Source organism: Cygnus atratus, chromosome 2, assembly GCF_013377495.2.
Source record: "Cygnus atratus isolate AKBS03 ecotype Queensland, Australia chromosome 2, CAtr_DNAZoo_HiC_assembly, whole genome shotgun sequence".
In the NCBI taxonomy this organism is placed as follows: domain Eukaryota; kingdom Metazoa; phylum Chordata; class Aves; order Anseriformes; family Anatidae; genus Cygnus; species Cygnus atratus.
This window is the reverse complement of record NC_066363.1, coordinates 9,762,381-9,790,191: the sequence shown is the minus strand read 5'-3', so window position 1 is coordinate 9,790,191 and position 27,811 is coordinate 9,762,381. Positions and strand designations below refer to the sequence as shown.

Sequence of the window (27,811 nt, the reverse complement as noted above, 5' to 3'; positions counted from 1 at the left end):
GAATATATTGAGGAATACGACTTTTGTCAGCAACTGCATGCCAGAGAAGGGGGCTTGTCCCAGCCAGGTGCTGCAGCAGGGGCAGTGCAGCAACACTTTTTTTGCTAAAATACTCTTTTCCTTAGACTGGGCAGGTGGAGAGAGAGGGTTTTTTTTGAAAGGAAAATGGGTACACACAACTCCTGGAAGGGCATGGGTGAGGAGGTGCCATGTGGATTTAGGTTTGAAGGATGCAATCCATCTTTATCAAGCAGTCAGCTGTTGGTTTGAACAGAGAGAGCATGAAGTAGCTGAGAGCAGGTGATGGTCGGCCTCTCCCCTTGCCACACTTGCTTCATTTTTTCCTGTCTGAAGGAAAAAAGGGCTTGGTGTTTTGTGGAGCAAGAAAAGAAAGGCTCCATGCATCTCACGGTATAGTTTTGGGGTATTTTGGATGTAGGAAAGTGCAAAGAAAAATGAATAGTCAGAGGGGAAATGAAGTTAGTGACTCATTTTTAATTACTGGGAAATTCAGAGTCCTTACCCAAGCAGGCCTTTCTTAGAAAATGTGTTGGAGGTGCTCTGGCCTGGCAGGCTGCATCTCGCCTGGTAAATTAAATCGGTAAATTGCTCAAACTGCCCTGGCATGGCTTCAGGCCAAGCCACCCAGCTTTCTCCCAAACAATCTCTTGCACACAGTTAGCACAGGCCAAGAAAAAGACGTATATCCATTTGCTGGGCAGTCTTCTGAATAGTTTGGCTGTGGCCAGCCCATTTAGAGGGTGAGTTTTATTACTGCTTTACCAGCCGTGAGCCCCGAGCACCCAGCCCCTGCTGCAGAGCCCCTGCGCTGCTCCTGGGCACGCCACGGGGCTGGGTTTGCACAATGGATTGTCTCCCTCCCGTAAATCGATTATGTCCCAGGGCCTGGACCTTTGAGAGAAGCCCAAGATAACCACAGCCTTGCCTAATGGGCTGGAGAGTATTCGATCTGCAGTCCCAGGCAGTACATCATCTCAAGTGTCCTGATTTCTTTCTGGAATAACTGTAGTGTCTTCAGTGGCATTTTTTCTGATGTTATGCAGAGGATAATCAGGCCTGTCTTTCCAACATACTCCTGCCCTTTTTTCTGTTTTCAGATTTATTTATTTTTTTGAGCAGCTATGTTATCGTGTTTCATATTTGACACATTTGTCTATTGTGTACTCTCTCAACACTCAGCAGCTAACACTGTGATCTGGCTTTCTGAGCCTTTCCTATTATTCCCTCCAAGTGCTATGCTGGAAGGAAAAAAAAAAGGTTAAAAAAAAAAAAGGTATTTTTAAAAGCTTTTAACTGGGAAGGTTTTTATTTTGCAGAATAAATCTCGTACTGGGGTCGTGTTCCCTGGAAGAGAGCAGAGGTTAATTTTGCCTACATGAGCAACTGTTGCAGGTGATGTTTGTCAGGTCTTGTAGGATCCCCCTGCCTGGGAGCAGGAACAGGTTGCAATGTGTTCTCTGAAGCCTGAGGGTGCAAAAAAAGGCGTTCTTCTTACTGCTTCTGTTCATTCTGCACATTGATCTCACACAGGGAAGTGGGGAATCTTTTGTCCTCTCTGCTCCGTGTGTTTGTACTCAGCCTTTGTGAAGGATTCGAAGCTGACCATGGCCACCTGAGTTTTTTCCTTGGTAAGCAATGCAGACTTGGCTGCTGGATGGGACAGAGGGGCAGAAGTAGGGGTCACATCCTCAGCTTTCCTCTCGGCCTCTAGCCTGCTTGTGCAGCTCTTGGAGGGAAGCGAATGTTGCAAAGCCAAATATTCTGGGTGGGCTGTGACATTTTTGCTGGTTTTGTTGTGATGTGAACCGTAAGAGAAGGAGTTTGGGTAGAGTAGGCTGGAGCTTTCCTGGGATCATGCAATTGTCCCGGTCTTCCGAAAGAGGCCGGGTGAGGTGGTGACCTCGTGGGATGTGTGGGAGCAGAGGCACCCATGGGTGGGCGTTGTGCAGAGCTGCCAGGAGCTGGAGGTGGAAGGAGGATGTGGTTTGGTCTGTTCTGGCTGGACAGGAGGCCTCATCTCATTCCTCTCAGCAGGGGCAAAGCTCGGGAGATGAGGACCTCCTACCCCAGATGCTTTCCCTACATTTACAGGCACAACTGAGCTCTAAATGCTCCCTAGTTTAAGGGACGGAGACAACTCATCTGACTTCTTTGTGCTGTGATTTTTGCTATTACAGGTCCTGAACTGTTACAGCAGCAGTGAATGCCACTGCTTGGGTATTCCTGCAGTTGTGCATAATACAGTTCAAGTTCTCAGCCTGCAGCATGTAGAGCCTGTGTTCATCACCTGCATTTTTAGAAAATAACTAAGCCAAGATTAAAGAAGAGAGGCTGTAAGAGAGTGTGTCTAGAAGTGAAATCTTTCAAAGAAACAAAATTAATTTGGGGGGAGGATGGGAGGGAACAGCTTTTGAATCAGAGAAAATCAAATTTAGTGTAGGTGGCTTGACCAAAGGGGAAAATGCATTAGGTTTTCTCTAAGCCTTCCTGTCCAGTTTCTAGATTTTCTGCAGGACACATCAGTGATGTTTTATTGATGTTTGCTTGGGATGCCAGCATTCTGAACAAGAAGAGATTTTGATCAGGGAAATAGTTTGTTAAATTTTTAATATTTCAGATGGATAAAATCCTATTCATGTTCTGCGCAGTTTTTATTTCTCTGTCTTCACATCTAGCTAACTCAGTTGCAGGCTTCTTGATGATTCCTGCTTTTTCATTCTACATAGGAGTGTTGCTGCTTCGCAGAACTGTGTGCAGCAGCATGTAGATCTCAGAAGTGGCTACTCTTGTCCTGCAAAGCATGGACAGCTCATCATTAACATGATAAAACTCACTTTCAGCATTGGGTTTACATGCTTACCTTGGCTGGTTAAACATCGAATGTCACCTAACTTGGAGATTTATTCATTTCATACAGGCAGGAAAGCTCTTCCTTGGTCAGGCTGTCTGACAACAGCTGAAATACTTGGTTTGAAGTGGGCAGCAGCAGAGCCGTAACTACCAACCCTACCTATTTTCTACTAGGCTGGTTTGAACATCCTACTAATCTTCCAAAATGTATCAGGGAGAATATTCACATCAGAGAAATATTGATCTTTTCTACTAACTGTGAATAGAAGAGTGAGGGAAAGATGAGAAGGAAAAAATCAGTATGCCGCTGCTTTTTTGACAGCGTGGGTAACCAAAACTTGGATTTTGCCTTTTTCCAGCTTCTCAGCTGGACTTCATCCTGGCTCACTGTGAAGGGAAAATGCCTGATTCTGAGTGAAAAGGGGGGATCTGCTGGGGGAGGTTTCATTGCAGTGGAACATAGCAGAAGGTGCCAGTGGCTGGCCATCCACAAAGGGTAGGAGGACTGATGTGTTGAAGCCGAATATAGTTTCGGGATCAAGAGCAATCTACAAATGTCATTTCATGTGATATAGTGAAATTCTGTCACATAGCATCTCTCCTGTACTCTGGGGAAATAATATATATAGTAAAATGGGAATGGGAGTGTGTGAAGTCCGTACACTGTCACCCAATAGAGTGAAATAAAGAACTGCAATTCCTAATTAACCTCACTGGAAAGCTCTTGTGTGTGGAATTAAAATATGTAGGAGGGTTGCCTACCAACCTGTTCCAAATTTGAACTTGTTTTTGAAGGTTTGGATCAACCCAGAGGCTTTCCAAGCATTGTTGACTAATAATTTTGTTTGCTTGTTTGAAGACCTTAGAAGTTAATTAAGTGAAAATCAATGATTGAGGCTTCTGCAGGTGCTGGTCACTCCATTTCAGAAGGAACGCTGCAGAAATAGAGGGAGAGAGGAAAAGGTGACAAGAATGATTAATGGCGGGGAAAACTCATACAAAGAGAGACTGAAAAGACAGGTTTTTTCTTATAAAACAGTATCAAAATGGCACAGTAGAAAAGTAAAATGTGTATAAGATGAGGAGCTGAAGAAAAAGTGAAACTCTTACTCTCAGTTCTGCATAACACTAGGGCAAAGACTAGTGATTTAGTGATGCTAAATGCATAAAACCTCTTGGTGCTATTGCTGCTTTCTCTGAATGGGAGGTCTCCCTGTATCTCTGAACATCAGTACTCAGATCTGAGTACAAAATCCCTCTCACTTTTTCCAGTATCTCCTGTAATGCTAATGAAGTGGATGTGTAGAAATATTGACCAACATTTTTAATCCTTGAAGGCTTTTGCTGTGTGTGATAGAAAGAATGTCTGTGCTCAGAGATATGATAGAGCTCATACATATTTTTTTTATTATTTTTTTTTTTAGAATTTAGGAGGGTTTCAATGTACTACCAAGTTTTCAGCTCCTAATAACATCTCTAACTTACTAGCAATGCTGTGCTTTATATATTCCTTTCTTCCCTGCTGTTTCCTTGTTCACAAAATTTGCATTTGTTATTCCTAGCAGAGCTAAACCGTGATTTCACTTTTGTTTTCAGTGGGGAATGGGTGGAAAGGAATGACGTTAGTTTTCATGTCAGGAGAGGGTAATGACTGGCACCTTCAACTGTCATGATAGATGATGTTATGAAAAACAAATGTCGCTGATGGCCATCTTTGATAAATACTTCTTCATCCCAGCATCATGTCTGCTGTGTGTAGCCTCCTTCCATGAAAAAAAGGATTTGAGCTTTTTAGAAGCTTTTAGGACTTCTTTTTGTATTTCTCTTCTTGGTTTTAGTGCCTGTGGTACCAGGAATGCAGTTACACAGACTTTAGGAGAAGCAATAATAATCCTTGGAATGGGGTAAAACAGCATTTTTAGACATAAAGTTGTGGCTGTATGTTTGTTTCTTTCCGAGCTTGACAGGGATGCTGAGTTCTGCCGGCGAGCTGGGAATTCTCACTTCTGCCAGAAATGGTCTCCCATTTTCAGTCCTGCAAGACAATAAAATAGTGGACTTCACAGCCTTAATGTATATTTTTCTTGAGAAACTACAGCTGGCTGGGGACTGTGTTTTTTGCCTGCTTTGGGCCCCAGGCAACTATAAACGCTGAGAGTGGAAAAGGAAACATTCGTGGCGGTTCTCTTTTAGAGCAGGGGCATCTGCTGGAGGCTGGTCCAGCTTCGGGGGTGTGAGGCAAAGTCAAAATACGTGAGAAATTTGCACGTGGTTCTGCATGGCCTTGCAGGTTAATTCAGTCATTAATACTGTTTATTTGTGAACCATACTGTGCTGTGTGGCTCTCCCTGTGCTAGCGATGAATTTACTGTCCAAATTCATATTACGCAGCAGCTGGGGCCACGTCAGCAGGCATTGGAGTTAGTTAAGAAGAACAAAGCATGGCAAAGGTGATGTGTGTTTTACACATAAAGGGACAGTTGTGCTGGTTGTAGGGCCAGTTTTGCAGATTACTATGGATACAGGACTGCTCCAGCGGGGATGCTCATATCTGGACCCTACATTCAAGTTTCTTAGCAGAACTGAGGGCTGAACTCTGATTTCTCAATGTCCTAGTTACTCCTTAACCTGTCTTTCCTCTCCTCACTTCACACTTACCATTTACTTTTGATACACTATATGCAACCCCACTTGCAAGGTGGGAAATGCAATTCAGGCACCAGCTTTAGTTGAAACCACCAAAAAATATATTCCTTTTTTTTTCTTTTTATCTTCTGTCTGTGAAGTCCTTTACACTACCCTCACGTTAAGCCAGTTTGATGAAACTCTTTCCTCTTTCAGAAACCAAAGGTGGAAGCTGTCTTGCTCACGCAGGCCCACTTAGAGTGCTCTCTTCTAATGTTGTATAGGATGAAAATCCCCAGCACAGTCACCCAAACACGGTCTTGAAATTGTCCTGATCCCCTGGCAAGCAGTATTGCCTGCAAAGAAGCTTGTGCTTTCCTGGTGTGGGCAGCAGAGAAAACACTACCTCTATTTCAGGACAATATCATCCGACCTATGCTGCCATGTCCTCCTTACTGAGTAACCAGCTGGCTGTTTAGATGTCCACCTCATTGATGAGAGTCACTGAAAGAATTAAAATAAGAATACTTTCCTTAAACTGTATCACTTAATCAGTGTCTCTGGTTGTGTGCAAATCGGAAATGTTCATGTCTGCTGGACCTCTAGAGCTGTGCTCAAGACCGGGATGGAATACGGCTGTTTGTTTTGATTCGGTGGGATCAGACAGTGCAAATGCTTGAATTTAAAAAGAGGAAATAAATATACAAAAATGAAGGAAGAGTCATTTTCCGTCTGAGGATAACCATGTTTTCTTTGCCTTTCCCCTCCCACATGGCCTTTACTTTCTTTTTCTTTTCTCTTTTTTTGTGATGAAAGGAGAATGATAATTACGTGAGTTCCCACCAGGAAACACTTGGAATGCTAAAAAAAAAAAAAAAAATTGCAACTTTTTAATTTCAGAAGTCATAATCAAAATTGGGGTTTTGTTAGGAAAATGGGTGTTTGACTGCAGTGCTTTCAAAGAGAAACACCATCCCTGCGTTTTAGGTCTCTTAAAATCAAAACAAAGCAAAAGTCCTACTCTGGGGCTCAAGATGTATGGTTAGTGGTGCAGTACGAGAGTACGGGTAGTAAATTGAACAATGCAGAGCAAGTCTATACTGACAATCAAATATATACATTCTGTGGTCTAATTATTTCTGCCCCCACCGTCCGGGATCTATCACATACATGCCTGCATAAATACAAAGTGAATGGAGTGTGGCTATGGAATGCTACGTTTGATGCTGTGGCGGAGGTGTGATCTCTCAAAATATGACTTACAAACATTTTTCCACTATGTCCCTCTGTTCCTTTCTTGAAGGCGAGCTGATCTCAGTAGTTGCCTTTTCTGGCAGTGACAGCAAATGCGTGTAAATATTCCACACATATAAATAGCTCCTTTACTGCTGGACAAAAAGCATGTTAAAATGAAACTAAAGCTTGAAAGTATGTTTCAATAACTCAAAAATAAATGGTAATAAAGCTGTAATTATCCCCAAAGCTACAAACACAGTAAATAAGTTAAAGTTAAATTTATAACACCTGCAAGCATATTAAGTATGCAAAAGCAAAACAAAGGCAGCCAAATGACTTTAGCTTCACCCTGTAGTAACACTAAGCAAATTTGGTTAGAGAGTAATGATGTTTGTAGTCCTAGATTCGTTTGTTTAAAAAAAAATGAGCTTACTTTATTTTTTCATTTTTTAAATCTCACTGCATTATGACTGCATCTATTGCAAAATGTGTAACTCCATGCTGTAAGTGCAGACTTCACCTCATCCAGTGAATGATACATCCTTAATTTAAAGGAAAGGAAAGATTAATATTCACTTAAACGTATTGAAAGCGAGAAGAATTGAATTCTTAAAGATCTTTTTTATTTTCCACACCTAGCTTATAAAAGGTTATGTATATTCTTAGTTTTCTTTATTTTGTTACAAAGTATAGCCAAGAATCTTTTAGAATTAATACTTAGCATTTTTAATTTTAAACTTCTGCAAAACAATTTTGTTTCACATGTAAATTAAATACAGGGTTTCTGTACATTTGTTACTTGTTTCTGCTAGAACATTAGGCAGGTCAAGTTGAAAGGGCTTTGTGTACGCTCATCTACCAGTTTTAATAAACAGCATTTTTCTTGGTTTAATGTCTCTGCATTTTTTTAATAACTATACTATGGAAGTGTTTATTCTTTCTTACATTTTTTAAATTCTGAAAATAATTGTGCCACTGTTGTTTCTGGGCTAGGTCAGGTGATTTCCATTTGAATTTGTTAAGCAAAAGATTTTGAAAAGACTGGAAATGTCAGGCCTATTTCTTCAACTTTATTTTTGGAATTATGTAAGTCGGGGACTCAGTTTAAAAAAAAAAAAAAAGACTCATGAATATATAGTAATGAAATTGTGTGTGTATATATATATGTATAAATAAACTAGAAAGTTGAAATTTCCCTCAGATCCCAGGTTCTTGTTGAGCAAGTCTGAGGTGACTGTAACTGGGGAAGGACAACTGTATTTTAGGTAGGAAGCTACTTTCATTTACTTTGGACTGAAAATTTTCATTTGTAGTATACCTGGTACCAGCTGGATGTGAACAATGCACGTGTCACGGTTGGTGGCTGGACTAGGGCTACCTAAAGATTATTGCATGAAATAGGTATTTTAATGAACAGCAGTATCCTAATTCCAGGCAGCTTGGGGGTGGAGTGGCTCATCTTTACGAGGAATGAACATAACACAGAGGTGCACGTTGGCTGTCCCTTAACTGGGATGCCCAGTGTATGTCCTTTGCCTGTGATGTGCTGCCTTGAGGTGGCTGCTTTTTGCCTTAAATTCCACTTTTGCAAATAGTAGCAAGAGATGGTGGATATAATGCTTTTATTTTTCCTGGGTGAGATAATGATGGTGTCGTGCAGTTGTGTAGGGTTTTATCGGTGTGGGAGACATTTTTACCCTGCGCACCATCAACAGAGCCACTCATGGGAGGCTTTGTCCCCAGCCAACAGGAGCGAGTCCTTCACCAGTCTGTGCTGGCCTGACAGCAGCCACCTCTCATGCATGGGGACTCCTTTCCTGAGGCCTTCTGTGGTATCTTCTCTAGCAGGGTTCAAAGCTCTGCTCCTGTAGAAACTGAATACGAGAGAAATGATTCAATACTGACCATTCAGACTGGTTTTAATGTCAGACTCTCCTATCCTCTTACTCCCTACCAGGGTTTATACAGGGTTTTCTCTACCAAAACAAATATTTCAGTAAACCATAGTGAGGTGACTGTGGGGTTCATTTCTGAAGAGGCACAAGGCCTCCTTGGTTGAGAGGAGAGTTTCTTACTTTTCTCTTCAGGTTCAGAGACCCCATCTAACAAAGCAGCATGGTAAGACTGGCTGTCTGACCATGAGTTGTTGTCCATTAAGCACAACAACTCTATTGATGCCCTTCATTCAATTTGGGTAAACCACATTTATGCCATGATGTGGTTCATTCACAAGTGGACTGTATGGATCTGAAAATCCATTTCTTGTACCTTAGGAAATAATTGCTGCTTTGTGCTTCTCTGTATCTCTGTGAGGACAACCAAGTATTAGAAACACTTTAAAACCTCGTTGGAAGAGGTCCAGGGTTTTTCTGAGAATACTGTTTATGGTTTGTTTAAGGTTATCAATTATGTTTCAAATAAAAAGCTCTCTACAGATGATCATTGTGCTGTACTTTGAACTCATTTAACTGGACATTATTTACAGAATATTTATCTTGGTTATGGCAGTTTTTGTCACACAGCGATATTACTTTTCCATTATATATTGCATGTGACTGCCACATAAGTTTGATAATAAATGTTGGGAAATAAAAAACAGAGTAAGTGCCTCAGTATGATAGCAATTCCCATGTGATGGGAAATAATGTCGTAAACTTCAAATTACCTTTTAAATAAATGTTTACGTCCAACCCATCCATTAGATCATAGCCTGAAGGGTCAGGAGGATCATTTCTTCATATTTCACTGTATGCATTATGATTGCTTTTTTAGGTGTAAATGATGTTTTTAAATGAAGAATGGCACCCGAACTATATACAAACAAAGGCTAGACATTACAGAGTTGCTATATGGCAGAAATAGCCTCAGCGACTCTGCTAAATATAGAAGTGCAGCAGTAAACTGAATTCTTTCTTAGAAAATATTTTTAATGGTGCATGTGCTGAGACAATACAGAAATACGTCTGTTTGTGTCATTCATGCAGCTTGCAGCTTTGACATTTTAGTCAAGTCTGAACTCTAACTGTGGTTTGGTAGATGGCTGTTTTGCTAAATGCTTATGAGAGTAAAGATTTTGGAGAAAAGGAAGAGCATACCTGAGCGTGCAGAGAGGTGAACAGATAACAGGTAGTACTTGAGAGTTTTAACCACTCAGGGCTTTGCATGCCTGTGAAATGGTCCCACCTCAGTAAGTGCCCAGGGATAGTGTTTCCTGAGAGCACCAGTTGAGAAACATCCCATGTGTTGAGACCCCACTACTCCCAACACCTTTCACAGGAGAGGGCCAGAGCAGCCTGCCTCAGGGATGAAACAAACCCAAATCCCACATTTAGATACGTACCTGCCCTGAGTTGGACATCCCTAGTCCATGTGTCCTGAAGGAATCCATTTGGACCCTCAAAACAAAATGTGTTGAAGCTTTTGTAGATGGCGGTGTAGATGGAGCTACATGAAAAACCCCAAGAGGGGGCAAGATGGTCAGGCTTAGCAGAGGGGTGGCTTTGATAAAGCTGTAGGTGTCCCTAGCACGTGGGGATAGGCAGGTTCCTCAGCCTGGGCTGGCTGGGACTGGGGGAAGGAAGAGGTGCCAAGGGCCATTAGACCAATCTAGAGATTAATTAAACAAAAAAATCTGTTTACAGGCAGGGAAAAACCCATTGTCTTGGTGATTTAAAACACCAATCAAGAAACTCAGTGGTGTTTTTGCTGCAACTCTGATGTGACCTTCCTGTTTACATTAAACATTTTTCTGGCGGTGTACAGTGACGTGCTTGCTTTGTTTAAGGTATTTGACAGTTACAACAGTTCTGGGAATAATTGTTCTGGTTGTATATATGTCAGGAAAGAAATACGTTGATATCTGAGATAAAGTTAATTTTTTCTTTAAACTTGTATTTGTCACGTTTCTCAACCTTACCATCCTTCATGAGGACCATTAATGTTAAACTGTGGCTTGAAAACAAATTTTCTTAGTAGCATATTAAATAATTTGTCCAAAGCATTTTTAGTTGGAGGTTAATCTAATCTAGAACCAGTTGGTTATAATATTACTTCTTTTACAACTTACATTTGCTAATACTAATTTCTTAGAGTTCACTTGTTCCTGATTCTATTTTGTTAGCAGAGGTCTGTAATCCTTTCCACAGCAATCACTTGTAAAAGCAGAGGATTATGACTTGGGGCAGGATATGAGCAGCAGGAACAGATCAACTTAAAAACAAAGATCCTGTCTGAGTACAAATGCTATTGTTAGTAGAGAGTTTGGGTGAGTCAAGTGGCAGGATGTCTATTAGAATAAGACAAATTCATATTTACGCCACATGGCATGCTAGCCAGAAGAGACATCCTTTCAGCAGTTGTGTGATAGACTACATATTTTTATACCTTTTACTTTTTATAGTTTTGTCTAGTCCAGTAAACTATTACCTCTGAGAATGGCTGGTATCTAAACATGTGAACAGCTTTTTGGTTTTCTGCAGATTTATTTTTCTGTCTAAAAAGCTTCCGCACTGTTATGCTTTTCCCAAAATCTGCTAAAAGTAGGGATTTGAAATTACACTACCGCAAGGTCATTCCAAGGTTAGCAATAGCCATTCTGTACTATTGCTGTCTTTTCTGATGACGTGTGTGATCCTTCATAAAAAAGGAGGAGAGATTTTTTTCTTTGGCCCTATATTCAAGGTTCGTTGTTGCTGTTTTTGTTTTCTAATATTTGGCCTAAAATAAATAAAGTTGATACGTAACTAAGAAACTAAGGTACCAAGTGACAGAAAACATTCAAGTGGAAGTGAGGAAAAAACCCTACATTTTATAAATACAGAAAACTTCTACATAAGCACCTCTAATGGCAAATCAAACAAAAGCTCTGGTAAAAGGCAGACAGATGGAAAATGTTTGGATGGGTCTTTAATCATTGCCACATTGAGGCAAGAGAAGTCTCAATGCTTGCTACTGAATGAATTAGGATCCCTCTTCAATGTCCTAAAGTTTGCAAGGTCAAAAAAAAAAATACATACTCCTAAAGTTACATTTCTAACTCCCATATGAAAAAAATATTTTATTGCAGTTGATATATGGAGTTTTTTAGATCATCCTACTGATGGCACTTGGGCTGTAACTGTATTATCAGTCAATAAGAAAACAAAGGCCCCAGCATTTTAACAGTATGAATTCTTCAGACTGTATTATTTTGTTAGCCTGAGGCAAGAGGCTGCACTCTTAGGACTCGTCTGTGCAGAATGAGTAATCCGAGACAAATGTGCAGCCAGACCGCGTGTGCAATATGTCCAGATCCCATGGACTAGCCTCTCTTGCTGTGCAACACAGGCAGCCAAGTGTCTCTCATGGACAATAGACATATGTTAAAAATGATAATTTTATTATAGTCTCTGAGATTTTACCACACATAAGTGATTCTAAGAGCATTATAACAATCACAGCGTAACTGTGGGTCTGTTTATCCCATTAGTCAGAATTTTGTACTGTAGGGAGTTGCTTTTACCAGTAGGATTTTGCGTTACATAACCAGAATTCTGTATTTTTACATGAATTCTATCCATGGGCACAAGTGAAAATATATATTCACAGTGCAATCCATTTTGGTGTTTTTACATGGCTTGCATTAGAGTGTGTGATAGCTTGAATTTTCTCCCTTTGCCAAAGCTGCTTAAACAATACAATGACAGATTTCTGTTTTTATTCTTCATTAACGTCATTCTTCATCCTCTCTGCCCCACATCAGGGAGGAAGCGTTGTGAGTTTGCTATTTTAATGAAGAGAAATGATGCATCTATCAACTAGAATTTATAGTGGAGGGCACATCAATTCAGTTGCCTTGAGCTTGCTGAGTATGCATATTCCAGGCCAAGCAGTGCTCTCGATTACTCCTGTGCAACCCCATTAACTTCAGTAGGTTGCACAGTTCAAAAGTTGCTGCGCTGATCGCAGGGCGGTGGTAGGGGAAAAAGGGAGATCTGTTGGGAAAGTCAAGCTCCAGAATATTATTTTTTTGTTATCATGAAAGGCAATAGGCACACAGTCGTAATTAAACTTTTGAAAGGTTAGGAGAGCCAGCATGTAGTAATTTCATTGAGTATTTAATCTTTGTAGCTGTGCAGAACAGAACAGACAGCCTCCCAAAAATCACTGCGGTGAGGGGGAAAACACTTCCAGCCCTGGAAACATATTGTAAATCATATGTCTTCAGTAGAGTGTATCCTGTAATTACTCTGAACTGTAGGTTGTTTCTTCCTTTCTCTCTCTAGGAGCTATGCCGTCAGCGCATGGCAGTGAAGACATCTGATCGCCCGGAGCCACTGCACGCCTCTCGAATCAATAGCGTTTCTTCACAATTTAGCGATGGGCCCGTTCCTAGCCCCTCGGCCCGCAGCAGCACCTCGTCCTGGTGCGAGGAGCCTGTCCAGTCCAACATGGACATCTCCACCGGCCACATGATCTTGGTAAGGTGGTTTTTCTTCACGGCACGTGCAATGTTGTCAGAATGCGAGGTGCCTGCTCAGCTTTTGGCAAGAGTTAACTTTTAAAGGAACGGAAGCTGTCTGTTCACACATCAGAAGCGTTCCTGAGCTTCACTGGTAAGCTTAGCCTTGTATAATTAAAACTAAGAGGATTTTTATTTCCATTTCTTTCTCATTGTATTGTTTATTTTTCTCTCTGGGGAATATTCTTTTATCTCAGACATACAAATTTTTTGTGTGCTTGCTTTAAAAAAGATAAGTCACGCTTTGTCCTTTTGTGCTATTAATTTATGTTTAACTCAGCTTGGACAACTGAAGAAAACTGCTGAATTTCTGATCAGCTTGCCTCTTTTTCTTGTGTGTTGTTATTGTGTAGAGGTATCTGAGCTGAGAATGCAACAGAATATTAGCAATACGGAACATTTTTTTTCATTACCGTTTGAACGGAGAGGGACCTGAATTTTGAGACTAGCCTGAATTTAGTTATCTTTATCAGGATTTCTTCTAAGCTGTATCTCTTTTATATTTGAAATGATACAAATATCTTCTATTAATGGAGTCTGCATGGGAAAACTTGGGTTACTTCCAAACACGACTTGCAATTGGTATTAGTGTAGAAGATGGACATGTGAAGATCTGTGTGTATGTATGCAACAGTGTTAGCAGCCCAGGACAGAGTCTAGTGGTTGGGACTTGCTGTTTGATTCTGTCTCTCTGTCACTGGTAGCGTCCTGCTGGGAGAGCTGGGGAGCAACCCCCTGGGTTTTGTGCCTTATTTTCCTCCTCCTTTAATTAGTTGGTGTCTTTGTAGGGTACATTGAAATTGACTGAGAAGAAGCTAGGTGATGGTGAAGATAATAAGGTGTTATTTTGCTTCCTATGTTTGATTTCTGCTATTTATTAGTAGTACTGACCTCATGTAAGCACCCATTCCAGTTGGTAGCATTGCCATGCTTTTGGAAACTTCCCTGTTGTATTTATGCAATTCTGAAGATTTATAAGTGCTATTTCTGAGAAGGAAGGTTCTCTCCGTGATGCCATACTTTTGGGTCATAGTTTTTCAACTTCTTTCTCTTTTTCTGGATTTATTTTTGGGAGTACAGTTTTCTCAGATACTCTGAGTTCTTTTAAGCCACCTCACCTAATGGAAAATGGAATGAAGGCAGGTAAAACCCAAAGAGCTAATTTGACTCCAGCCAGATTACTGACCTTCTTCAGCCTTGGTCAGGTCAGCTATAAAACTGAGCAAAAGCAGGACAGGTTTGAAAACCAGACTCTTCATACCAGTGTGTCATCCTGAGTAAATACGTCTTCCCTTGCCCAGTCTTTCCCCCCCAAAGACTTAATTAAATATTGTGTTAAACACTGATACACAAGTGTGGTTTGGAAGGGGAGCAGCCATGGCAGAAAATCATGTCACAGTTTCTACTGTCCCACTTTTGCCTAACTAGTATAAAATTAACTTGATTTTCACTTCATAGTTAACTGAAATGCTTGAGAAAAAAAGTACTCTAATTGTCCTGAAAATAAATACAAATTCCTGTGGTAAGGTTCTAAGGCAGTATATTTCTATGGAAATAAAAGCAAAATTTCCTATATAGATGGAAATACACATCTGATATTTCCAAACAATTCCTACTACTTTAAATTGAGCAAATTTATTTTTGATTATATTGTTAGGAAAAATCTTTAAATAAAAAAAAAAATCCTAATATCAAGTTTAAAGGAGAGAAATTTGCATATGGGAACCACTTATTCTAGATACGTAAATTTCTGCAAAATTGCAAGAAATAATTTTTTCTTATGTCTGCGAATAAACTTTAGAAAAGGATGAGGTTGGACAAGATCGCTGTTACGGTGTTCAGTGTCCATAATTCAGTCAATCCTATTTAACCCTGAATGAACTCATACATATGTTAGCGATCTAACAGCATATGTTATATCTTAGGTGGTGGGGGTTCAGTGAAGGGTAAAAGAAACACTGTAGTGTCTTGAGAGTACAAACCACACAGAGAGAATAAAAATAGTTAATTTGTTTAGTCTAAAGTGAACAAACAAAAATCAGAGATTCAGGGGAGTCTGCGTATTGTGCTTTGAAATATGGGATGGGGAAAAATTGTTCTTAATGGACACAGATGATACAATTAGGAAGAAAATATGGGTTAGAGTCGAAAGGATGCATTTAGCTTGGATATCAGGGCAAGCCTAATAGGAGGGTCAGGCAGGCAGTGGGGTTGTTTACTTAAGGGAAGTAGTTAAACCATAAAATCAAGATTTGATGAAGGCGAAGCTAAGCTAGGTTTACATGGGAAGATCAGCATCATGCAGCTACAGCACTAGGGCAGATGATTGGACTTGATCAGAATTGCTCATGTTTTGTGTCACTGTGGGTCACACTGAAACCGGAGAGCCGACCCAATTTATGTTTTCCTCAAAAATAAATGCATGTATCTGTAATATTTATTTGCCTGAATTTCTCTCCCTCTGGAGACACAGTAGCTTGTTGAACTTCAGCAATAAAAAAGGCTCACAGATAAGTTTTTCCTCCTTTTGTCCTGGAGCTACAAGTCAAGGGGAGCGAGGAGTCCCACTTTGAAACTTTTAGATCATTCAGTGCAAGAAATTTTCCAGTTCTTCCTATTTCCTTGTGCCAAAATCCTCTTATCTTTTGAATTTTTATGGATATTTTTCATGAAAGATATCTCAACGCCTAAAAAAGCAACAAGAAATATTAGCAAGGGGCCCAGTAAGAATGGCAAATGCCATCTGCTTTGCAGGGTAAATGCACTTATAGCTCTGTAAATGTGTTTTTCAGCTCCACAGTGTGCAGCGAATCAGCAGTTAGCAGAGTTAGAGTTCCTCAGTCTTTATTGTTCATAGGTGCCAAGGCCTCCCCAGAGAACGTGAAACAATGGATTACTGTATAAAGTGGCAGCAGGAAATATTTTATTTTGATATATAAACAGAATAAGCCTTTAATGGAAATAACTTAGAAGAAATCTATCTGCAACTGCTGAATGACTCCATGTAGTCCCTTTGTTGCTCACAGGTACTGTTGGTCAGAAATGCTTCTGTAAAGCTGATTTAGTTTGCTGGAAAGGGACAGCAGGTTGTACCTGAAATGTTGTCCAAAACGCCCAAACCTTGAGTTTGTTGGAGTTGGTGGTTGGCCACAGGTACTCCTTTTTTAGAGGACTGGCTACTTTAGGTTAGCCAATCATATATAGTACTCAAGGTCTGGAGAAACCAGGAATCTTCCAAGCCATGTGCTGGTGGGGCAGTCTCCTCACTTAGACTCAAGTCAGTCTTTCAAAGAAAAAATCTGCATTTCTGTCAGTTTCCTGTACAGCAAAGGCAATATCTCTGTACTGCTGACAGTAGCATGAGGTAGTTTATACTATTGGCAGTAGAAAGTAGAGAGGACTCGGGAGGCCCAGAAGGACGGTGATAACAACATTCGGAGCTTTTTTCCTTTTTCACATTCTTTTTCCTCATACTTGCAGCAGGAGGATGGCCCATATGGCACTTACTGATTCCATCATCTTTCTGAAAGATCCAAGCACTTTGGAAAGTGTAATTAGAGGAGCATGTTTTATGCAGTCGTGTTTGTGGCGCTGACTGGCTGGTTTCAGCATCAACAACAGCAAAGATGTGCCCTCATTTCAGTCACCGTTGGTTTTGCATGAAAACAATTATTTTTCAGAAGGTCAGAGCAAGGGAAAGAATAGAAACTTGGAATTGGATATCCATCCACTTTATTCCCATATGTACATCTATATTTCAAGTGCCAAGAGAAGTCCTAATAACATGCCACGCTTCCACTGTAGTCCAGCAAAAGAACCAGGGGGTTTTGAAAGTGTCCAGGAGAGATTTAGTCTACTTGACTTGGGCTCCTAATTGATACCTACAGTTTAGGCACTTGATGAAGTGTTGTTTCTGACTTGATTCCATAAATTCACTTTCTAGTTGGTGAAGAGAGTGGGTGGCTATGAAAGTCTCCAGAGAATTAGGCAGACAGAGATTTTCTCTTTGGAGGCCTCCTGTTCTGCTTGCACTATCCCATTGACATACGCAACTTCACAGAATCACTGAGTGTTTTGAGGTTGAAAGGGAACTCTGGAGGTCACTCTGTCCAACCCCCCTGCTCAAGCAGGGACACCTAGAGCCAGTTGCCCAAGACCATGTCCAGATGGCTTTTCAATGTCTCCAAGTATCTCCAGCTTAGATCGAGGAGTCTCTTTTTTCATGCTCAAGCACAAGTTCAGCACAAGTTAGGGAGGTTGTATCCCACATCTGCTTCATATATTTCCATGCTTGTTTGCTTAAAATAATTATAACCTTAATTTTTTATTTTTTATTTATTTTTTAATGAAGAACTGTGCTGCAAAAAGGGAATGTATGCTTTTGGTAATATTTTGAATTAATTATCTGAATACCATATATGAGAGGGAATTTGCAGAAGCAGAACTTATTTTCTGTGTTTTTTCTTTTATTACTTTTCCCTTGTAAAGAAGGACATGCAACATTTGAAGCGTTATACATAAACTAGAGTTTCAGAAAGTGTGAATTTCCAGAAGACCCTTTTTGGTAGTTGTTTAAGCTGGAAGTCTGAGGAGTCTTCTCTCTGAGGGTATAAAGCTGGTGAACTATCTGTGATAGTTCTTTCATACTCTACTTTTCAGAAGGAGGAGAAAGTATTGTAATGGGGCTGAACGAGGTAGTGGGAGCAAATGAACTAAAGACTGAAATCAAGGGCCTTGTGTGGAGGAGGTGTAACGCCACTTGATCCTCTTGGCAATATGCTTACAAAACCAAAAGGACCTTCCCCATAGAGAAGGAAACGATAGCCTCATACAAGAACTTCTTGTCAAAGGAGAGTCATCTTTTGGGCTTTGAGCACCTCCTGGGGCACAACCCCATCCACGGGGACATGGGACAGAGACCTGCTGCTGGGAAATCAATCATACCCAAGATGTTTAATTTTGCATCCAGTTTCACTGTTATGCTTAATCAATGGACGACTTGCTGTGGGACTGAGAAGGGTGACAAAGAGGGAATAGTTTCCAAGGTTGCACCTGGGGCTTTTTGATGACATTGGTATCTTGTAGTCTCTGCATGATAACTTTTAGATGGTTAAAAGCAATTTTCCCCTCACTCTCATTTTTTAAAATAAACCTTGTTTGAAAATGAACTCTGTGGGTTATAGATTTTCTTTTAATTGAATGTGGAAGAGTGTGGAGTTGTGTGATACAAGATGCATTCTAACAAGAAAAAAGTGCATGTTAAATCCTCCACTACATTTTGTTGAAATTCCTAGATTATACTCTTAAAGATGTAATAAAAGCACGAGCAAAAGGCATCTAAATGCACTTCTCTAAATAAAGAGACAAATTTCAGGATGTGAGCGCTGTGCTAGATGTAGGTGTACTTTCCACCTTCAATTTAATCCCTATGCACACAAAACATTTCCTGAATGAAGGAGCATGATGAACAGTATGTGAGCATACTGCACCGCCTGGGGACACATGCTGCAGGCGTGATTAATGCTAGCAGAGACAAAGGTGAGGAGTACAGGTAGGGAAAACAAGGTCTTTGTCACAATTATGGCATGCTTGATTATTTAGTGTTTCTGTTTGATTGTTTTCTTTTTTTTTTTTTCCACCATTATTTACCACCATTATTTTCGCTGTAATTCTTCATGAATTCAAAGACTATAAATACCCTGTTTAAAAAAGCTTCTGACTGAGAAAACAAACAAATAAAAATCCTCCCTTACATGGGAAAAGAGAAAAGTCTGTGGCAAAGTTTAGTTAAAAGCATGAACTCCTTACACATGTACTAAGTGGATCTGAATCCCAGTTTATTTTTCAATTCCACCAGTATAAATAGTTGTAGTAGTCTCACAAAATGCAAGTCCCAAGAAGGCTTTGGACCTAAAAGCCATTTCATCACGGACAGTCAGACTAGAGAAGCCACGTGGGAAAAAGCTGCGGTGCATATAGCATTACTCAGTGACAAGATAGCCAATATCCCCCAAAGACATAAATACTGTGGATGGGAAAATCTTTACCCCTCTCCCTGAGTTGTCATGTTTTTAGGAACAAGCAGAGCTGGTTGCCTCCTGAAAGATTTTCTGCTGATGAAATGGCATTTATCCTTTCATTTCCATTTTTTTCCTCCCTCATTTTTTAAATCATTTGGAGACATTTGCTTCTGTTTGTTTAAAGCCAGGACTTGATATACAGGAACAAAGAAAAGCTACAAAGAAAAGTACAAAAAGTCTTCTTGCATAGAAAAACAGTTCAACTAATAGAACCATAAATCTAATAAATGGATGTATGTCATACATAGATTTCTCCAATAAAACTCAGAAAACATATTCATGATCACGTTACCCTTTGATTCTTCCATTTGTATTTCTGTTTCATGTTCAGTTGCCTCCCTTTTTCTATATTAATCTTGTTGAATGGTCCTTAGGAAATAACAATTACAGAGTCAGTGTTAAGTCAAGAAAAACATTCGTCTTGAATATTGTACAAAATTAATTTCAAAATCTCTTTTTTCCCTAAATTTCTCCCTGTTGGTTATTTTTCCCAAATGTATTCATGATTAGCAATAACTTGCCAAATTTCTGTGACTACATCTTCGTCTGGTGCTTGACAGTGAGGTGTTTATTTCAGCTTTGTACAAGCTGCTTTGGTTGAACACTTTTAGCTATCGTGTACCTTCCCGTTCCTTAAAAAAAAAAAAAAAAAAAAAAAGGCTTTTAGTAGAAAGATGAAGAAAGCATCTCTATTAACATTCTAGAGTGCTAATTTTAAAAGTGTGACATTGGGAGAAATATTTGTTATTGAACTAGCTTGTGCGGCTATGTGCACAAGTAAAAGAAGGGATCATTGTGAAGCTGACACAAAACCTGGTGGCTATCTGATTTTTCTGCTTCTCTCAGGTTCTCTCCATTTCTAGTGAAGGTCCAGTTGGTGTCAAGACACGACTAGTACCACTTGTAGCAAGTAGCAAAACAGGTGATAGGAGGTTGTTTAATGAAAATAATTTGCTTTTTGATTCTTCAGATTGAAAGCAAGGGATGTTCCTTGGTCCACAGCTGCTTGTAAAGCCTCACTAGTGATAGAAACCAGAGATGAACACTCGTCAAGGAGGCTACTGGTCTTTTCTTTTGTCTCCAGACTTATCCTAAGTAACAAACTATTTTTCTCTGTATTTGTCCTATTGTATCAAGTCATTGATAACACAGTGTAGCAGATGTAGCAGTTGATCATATTTTGGATCTAACAGGTGGAAATGCCTATTTATAAGGAGAAGGGCACTAAAAAGTAAGGTGGTTCAGAAGGATTTCTCAGGCAGGAGTCCTGGGATGATCATACGAGTTATATCATATTTCTGAGCTGGTAGCAGAGTTCAGGCATTGAAAGGAGGTGAACTTTGACTCATTGTGGGATAACGAAAGGGCTCATGCAGGTTGCATACATGGTGCACCATTAAGATCAAATAATGTGTGGTAAATGGGACTAAACTTCAGAGCTTTTGAAAATACATAACAGTTTGGGATGAAACTGCAGTTAGCTTAGTGGTACTTATAAAGAAGGGGTATCATTTGGGGGAATGGTTTTAAACTGAAGGAGGGGAGATTTAGATTAGAAGTTAGGAAGAAATTCTTCACTCAGAGGGTGGTGAGGCACTGGAACAGGTTACTCGGAAAAGCTGTAGATGCCCTATCCCTGGAGGTGTTCAAGGCCAGGATGGATGAGGCCCTGGGCAACCTGATCTAGTGGGTGGCATCCCTGCCCATGGCAGAGGGTTGGAACTAGATGGTCTTTAAGGTCCCTTCCAACCCAAACTGTTCTATGATTCTATGATATCGTATTGGCACTGTGTTTTTGCACTAACATACCAGTTGCAGTTTAAGCTACCCAGGAAGTCTCCAGTGGTATTTTGGAGATCTTCTTCTCTTCTTGTGGGCTATACCAGCAGAAGTTACTGGAAATGCTCTGGTTAAGATGCTGCTGAAGACACCTTAATCCATTGATTCAAGTGTCTGTTTATGCTCATCTTCAGGGCAAGATTAAAAAATATATGCATACATACTTCACTTTCTGAAACTCTTTCTGGGATAAAGCCTTCATTTGGCAGTATTTTGTAAGTGAGGTATCTGAGTTTGGGTGATATTTTGAAAATTTAATGTGTAGGACACAGGCAAACTGCTCTTGTGATGATCAAATTTTACATATGCACCCACGACACAGCTGTGGGAAATTTTCTAAATAAGGAGATAAACATTAAAATAATCTCTGAAGTATGGTTGTGGATGACATAGTATTTGTGCTTTATAAGAGAGGACTGTGTTATTTTTTTGGTCAAAAACAGATAAAGTGGAAAGCTATTACCCTCAAATATTCCATCATCCCTAGCATGTCTTTATAAAACACACACTTTTGCTATGAACTTCTCTCTTTTATGTAAGTCTTTTTTTTTGTTTCAAGTTGGGTTAATATCTCCTCATTTTTTCTAGTTGATAGCTCTCCCTCTATGGTGTTTTATCGCTCTCATCCTCTTGTCCTAAAACTGTGTGCTGGTGCTTCATGAGGTTGCCCAGCTGGCCAAAAGAAAACAAATCAAAGGTGGGGAGAACTAAGAGTTGCCTCTTGTTTCTGGATGCTTGCTGTACCATTTCATTGAACTAAAAATAGAAAGGAGGGGTGACAAAGCTCTCACAAGCATCACCTCCTTCAAGTGTGACTTGTTACTGCTCTGGGAATTATTCCCTGCCCTTTTCTTACTGGAATAGCTACGAGGGCTGGCACCAAGGTCCTAAAATGTTTCTGTTCTCAGTCTGGTTAGTAGTAAATCCACTAATGTCTGTTGAAGATGGTTGGTTTCTAGATTCGGCATGTCTTTAAAAAACATTTCTCTGACCATGTATCACAACCGTATTACTTTAAAGATAAATTATGTAAAGGTTTTCCTACTTTTGACCTGGCTGTTTGTATTATCTAAAGCATTCCCATGAACATCAATAACCCTAATGTGCAGAGCAACTAAGCTCCTATAGCTGTCACAGTGCAGTGAATTGAAGTATGCACCTGTACTTATTTGGTTAAATACATGCATATGCAACACATTCCTTTAAAGAATAAAATAAAATAAAATAAAATAAAATAAAATAAACAGTGTCTCCTTACTGGATGCATTATAGTTAGACTCTGAGATTGAAGAGAATCTGATCATTTCAAAGACACTTAAGCATTTTTGCTTTAAAATTAAAAAGATTCTGAACGTGAGAATACAAATAGTCAGTTAATTAGTACTGACTAGTTCTTACATTCTTTTCTTATTTAATTTCAGTGGATCTTAGCTAGTTTAAAAAAACAAACAAACAAACAAAAAAACCTGAAGGAGCAACAAGACATACCATGAGTTGCGTTGTTGCTGTCATCCAAATTCACAGAAAGAAGAAAACATATTGAAGAAATTTGATAAGACCAGGTGGTCTGAGTGAATAATTTTCCTTTCATTAACATATTCCCCTTATTAACTCTGTAATTAATTGTACATAGCTAAGGAAAGCTATGGAAATTGCATTTTGAGATGTATCAAAGCTGACTTTATGCTTCAGACTTCCATGCAATTTACTATTAATGAAGCAAGAGATGGAGGCCCCAAATCTATAATTATTACTTACTATTTGAATGACAAGCAAAGAATTTTATCAGCACAGTTTCAAATGAAAGGGGATTAACAGCTAATGTTGAAATTGTTAATCTTTCTTATTAAAATAATTTTGACGAGAGTGTTTAGCCTGAAAGAGGTTTCTGGAACATCATTTACCATTAAAACAGCTATTTTCTGAAGCTCAGTATGAATTTGTCTAAGTTTGACAGCAGGGTGCAAATATTTTTTAAATGAATGAATATTTTATGGGAGCTAAGGCTGTTCATGTGTGAGCTGATGCCGAGCTGCTTGCTGTGTGCATATTCCTGGAATGTGTGGCAGGGTGGTAGTACAATATCCATCTTACAAAAGTAAAGATGTTGACTGAGATAACAATGGAAAAAAGCCACAGCACAGCTCTCACATCTGAGAACTGAAATTGTGCCCCAGGCTGCATCTGCACAGTGCTGATTAGCAGGTGGGAGCTGTGTCAGAATTGGGCCCCAGATCTTGGTGATATTTTAAATTGACAAAGCCTATAATTATATCTGGTAACATAGTTATTTCATGTTTAGATAGGCCTTCTTACTCCTTTACGTTGTGGTATATTTTCAGTTTTCATATATTTTTATCATTGTCATGTATGTTATGATGAAGATATGTAGTAGTAGCAATATCAGTAGTGGGCACTTGCAACCTACATATATGCTTGTGTACCAATATCATATACAGTAATGATATCCTCATAGAAAAAAGAGATATTTGTGAGCTGAGATATATATAATATATATATCTTTCAAATGTTAATGAAAACTACTTGACATTTCAAAAATTAAAACTTTTCCATGAAGTCTGCAGTTTTCATCTCTTACACAAGCACACAATTGAAGCTGACAAGGTTGTAGTCATTGCTCAGGATGAGGAAATTGCAAATATATAGTGACGTAAATGGTGAAAAGCAAAGGAGTGATAAGTTACAAAGTAAAAATTTGCGGTGGTCTAAGCCACATAAGGACTGAAGGAAATATATGTTAAACAACACTATTCATATGCTTGCATCTCATTAAAGAAGAACACTAATGTAAGAGATGTCACATGCCTTTATCAGTGACAAAGCTTACAAGCAGAATATATAGAGATCACTTAAATGCTTTGATTAAGTCACTATATGTGCAAGTAGATGGACGTTGTATAAAGATACCATCCACACAGCAACCCCCATGTACCTGCTCTACCAGGAGGCTGCTCTGAGCTGTACCTCTCTGGGGACTTGTGGGAACTTCTCTGGGCTCACTCAGAAAATGAAAGGTTACAGAGTGAACCTAGTGTTTGTAGTCCTATACTGTTCCTTTGCAACATTCTTGCAGTGATATGGTAGCAGGAAGCACCATAGGCTGTATGTACGCTTCATTCATCAGGCAAAATAAAAGGGTTTTTAGCTTAAACATAGCAGTTGGTAAACAGCACGCAGTAACAATACCGGAATAAACACTTTTATTATAAAAGCATGTTTTGTATGTATTATAATTACATGTTGGGTCAAGGACATAAAGATTTCTTCGTAATCTGTAAAAATCCTAACACTCCGTGTAGACCACAACAGTACAGAAGTCACCAGGCCAGCTTGGTAGGCTGTAGTTAAGAGGCAAAATTTGTCAAGGATGAAATTATTGGCAAATCCTAAATCAAAACCTTCCTGTACACAGAAATGTTTCTGGTGCGGGTATTTATCTACTGCTTTCCTTTAGTAGAAAGGCACCTAGAAGAACTGATTTGTTTAACCACAACTGGCACACAGAAGCAGCAACATATAATCGCTGGGCAGTGCTGGCTGATGGCCGTTGACTTAGTACATGTGTATCTTAACAACTGAATTTTGGGAAACTTTGTCCTTCAGGTAGGATTTGGGAGCCTGAAATGTGAAATTTTGATTAAAGCCACTGGGAGCCTTTCAACTAACTTCAGTAACCAAAATAATAATAAGCTGACTCTTACATAGCACTTTTGATCAGTGGGTTCAAAGCTCTTTTTAAAGGTCAGTATCATTATCCTGTCTCTTTATCCTAGGAAGCTCAGGCACGGATAAGGAACTGTCTGACCACGACTAACCTTAAGGTCAGAAGCAGAGCCAGGAGTAGACCACCATTCTCTGGTGTTCCAATGCTCTGCTCTCTCAGCTAATCATATTGGCTCTAATAAACAAGGGATCATATTGAAGGGTAATATCTTTGCCCTTTTTTGTCCCTCATTAGTCTTTTTTAAGGACATGAAAGCATGACATGAAAGAATATGGGAGTTCTGCACCTGGGTTTGTCATATTTGATTCTGCAAGTTTAGTTTTGGCCTCATTATCTAAGAGCAAACTATTCCATATTTGGAGAGCTGGCTGAAAGATATTAAACCCACAGTGGAAACGTTATGAAAACCAAACCAATGATGTGCAGTCTATGGTTAGTTATCCCTGTGATGTAAAAGGATGCCATGTTCTCATTTTTGGGTCTCTTCTAAATTTATGTTTTCTAAGTTTTCTTGAAGAATATATTTTCAATCTGCTAGATCATAGCCATTGCACACATGCACACACATACCACAAATTTTTGGTTCTTTAATTTGTTTTATTCTTCTGTTTAGCAGTAAGTAATATTTGTGCTGTCTACTCAAAACTACTACTGTCAGTGTTTTCTCCTTGGTTCAGCAAGCAAAGAGAAATGTTCCAATGAAAAGGCACAGAACACAGGGAAATGTGAACAGTTACTGGTTATAAGCCAAATAAGCTTCTTTCCGTAGCATTGTTTGTTTGGTTTATATTTGTTTTGTTTTTATGATTTTCTTTCTTATCAGTACAATGCCTTCTTTCTTCTTTTTACATCTTTGTTGGCCTCTACAGCCATCTCTTGGCTTCTTTTTCTGTCCTCTTTCACATTGCATTTCCCTTATTATTTTCTTTTTGCCACTTAAAATATTCTCATCTGTAGATTAGACCAGTGTTCCTCAAACTTCTTTACAGTTTGATCTCTTACTGGCTCACATGCTGTCAAGTAAACCCAAGAGTCTAAGGAATAGGTAAGATGTCTTCAGTTTACATACTTCTAAAGCTTTTCTACCACTACTTCACAACCCCTTTTGAACGCTGTCATGAGAAAAATATTTGAGAATCGCTGAGCTAGGCCAGCCTCGCCTGAAAATCTCGTGGAGCATAGATTAAAGATAACCTAAAAATGGGATATTTTCTGTACATTTGGGAGCTGAGTAGATACCAGCTACATCTTTCTCGTGAGCAGCATTGCTTAGCCTCCTACTGCATGGTGGTTCAGCCATAGCCGTGAGTGTGACATGGAAAGGGGAGAGCCTGGTGTGTCTTCTCCCACAGTTGTCCCTGAAAGTACTGAAAGTACTTCTGAAGAAAAAAGAGTTTCTTCGGTGCTTATTGTCCTCACTGGCAGTTACTCTAGTTGGGTTGCTTCTCCGCAGGTAGAAACTTTCCCTACACCACAAGAGGAGAGTTTGGGTTGCTGGCTGGTGAATGGACTTCATCTCCCAAGATAGCTACATGGGCTGAGAAAGCTGTGGGTGGGAAAGCTTTCTCCTATGAAAAAAGGCTGAGAGAGCTGGGGATATGTACCTAGAGTAGAGAAGGCTCCAGGGAGACCTTCTTGTGGCCTTTCAGTGTTTAAAGGGGTCTTGTAAAAAGGATGGAGAGGTACTCTTTACTCAGGTAGATAATGGTAGGACAAGGAGGAATGGTCTTAAACTAAAAGAAGGTAGATTTAGATTAGACATTAGAAAGAAATTCTTCACCGTAAGGTTAGTGAGGCACTGACACAGGTTGCCAGAGAAACTGTGGATGTCCCATCCCTGGAGGTGTTCAAGGCCACAATGGATGGGGCCCTGGGCAACCTGATCTAGTGGGTGGCATCCCTGTCCATGGCAGAGGGATTAGAACTAGGTGATTTTTAAGGTCCCTTCCAACCCAAGCCATTCTATGATTCTATGACAGCAATTTGCAAACATAGATCTTCCTAGGTCTGGGATGTAGTTCCAAACTGGTCTTTGAGTGCTAAGATTTGACCATTTGTGGAATTCGAAGTTTCCTATCTCTGGCTGTTATGCGAGTTTTCTAAGAAAAAAACTGATTATCCAGTCTGTTCTTCCCATGCTTTTTCTCACAGGTGACCATATGTTCACTTGCATTTGTGTGTATTCTGCAGCTAGGCTGTGGATATAGTATGGGTTGCAAGACTTCTTAGATGTCATATTACAGATTCTCAATTTTCACACAAACCTGTGTGTGTTTGTATATACAAACTCACACTATCAATTTTTATACCTTAAAAAAAAAAAAGAAAAAAGTAGAGGGGTTTTCCTTTGTGAGTCATGATTTGGTCCTGGAGGAATACTGTTTCACTTTTATTCACACAGTTAAGAAGGGTAGTAAGAGTATTGCTCCTTATCCCTTTGCTCTAAAGGGGATGTTATATCCACAGAAATAATATTTTCCTTCCACCCTCAAGATGGCCACTGTCTAGTAGAGTTGTAATTTGCCCAACTATCTATAAATCACATCATGTGCTGTATCACTTTGATGTACTTGGTCATGGTTGCACGGGTTTTCCTAGTCTCATTATCTCTGAAGAACTTGACCATGCTTGAAGAAAAGATTATTTTTAAACATGACGTTTTCAGAATTCTATATTTATCTCCTGGTAATTTTTATATATAGTAAACGAAGATGACTGTACTAGTGCTCTGAAAAGAAATACAGACTTTAATTCATTAAAATCTAAATTTGCAAATACAGTATCCAACCGGGAACCCAAATTTAGATGCTTAATTGAGTTAGCAGAGCTTGTAGAGGAAGAAGGCAGGGAATTTGGTTTTGTGTTTTCAGCTAGGTAATTAGTATGTAGTAATATATTTTTAAAATTTTCTTTTCA

General features: G+C 39.5%; 1 protein-coding gene across 1 annotated transcript in view; it reads left to right on the top strand.

The window, feature by feature from the left end:
* The window catches only part of PTPRN2 (protein tyrosine phosphatase receptor type N2), a 485,563-nt gene that overhangs the window by 389,662 nt on the left and 68,090 nt on the right, over positions 1-27,811 (top strand). Inside the window, exon 13 of the mRNA XM_050709300.1 lies at positions 12,996-13,190. Within this exon, the coding sequence (XP_050565257.1) occupies positions 12,996-13,190 (195 nt within the window). The remainder of the gene's footprint in view (positions 1-12,995; positions 13,191-27,811) is intronic.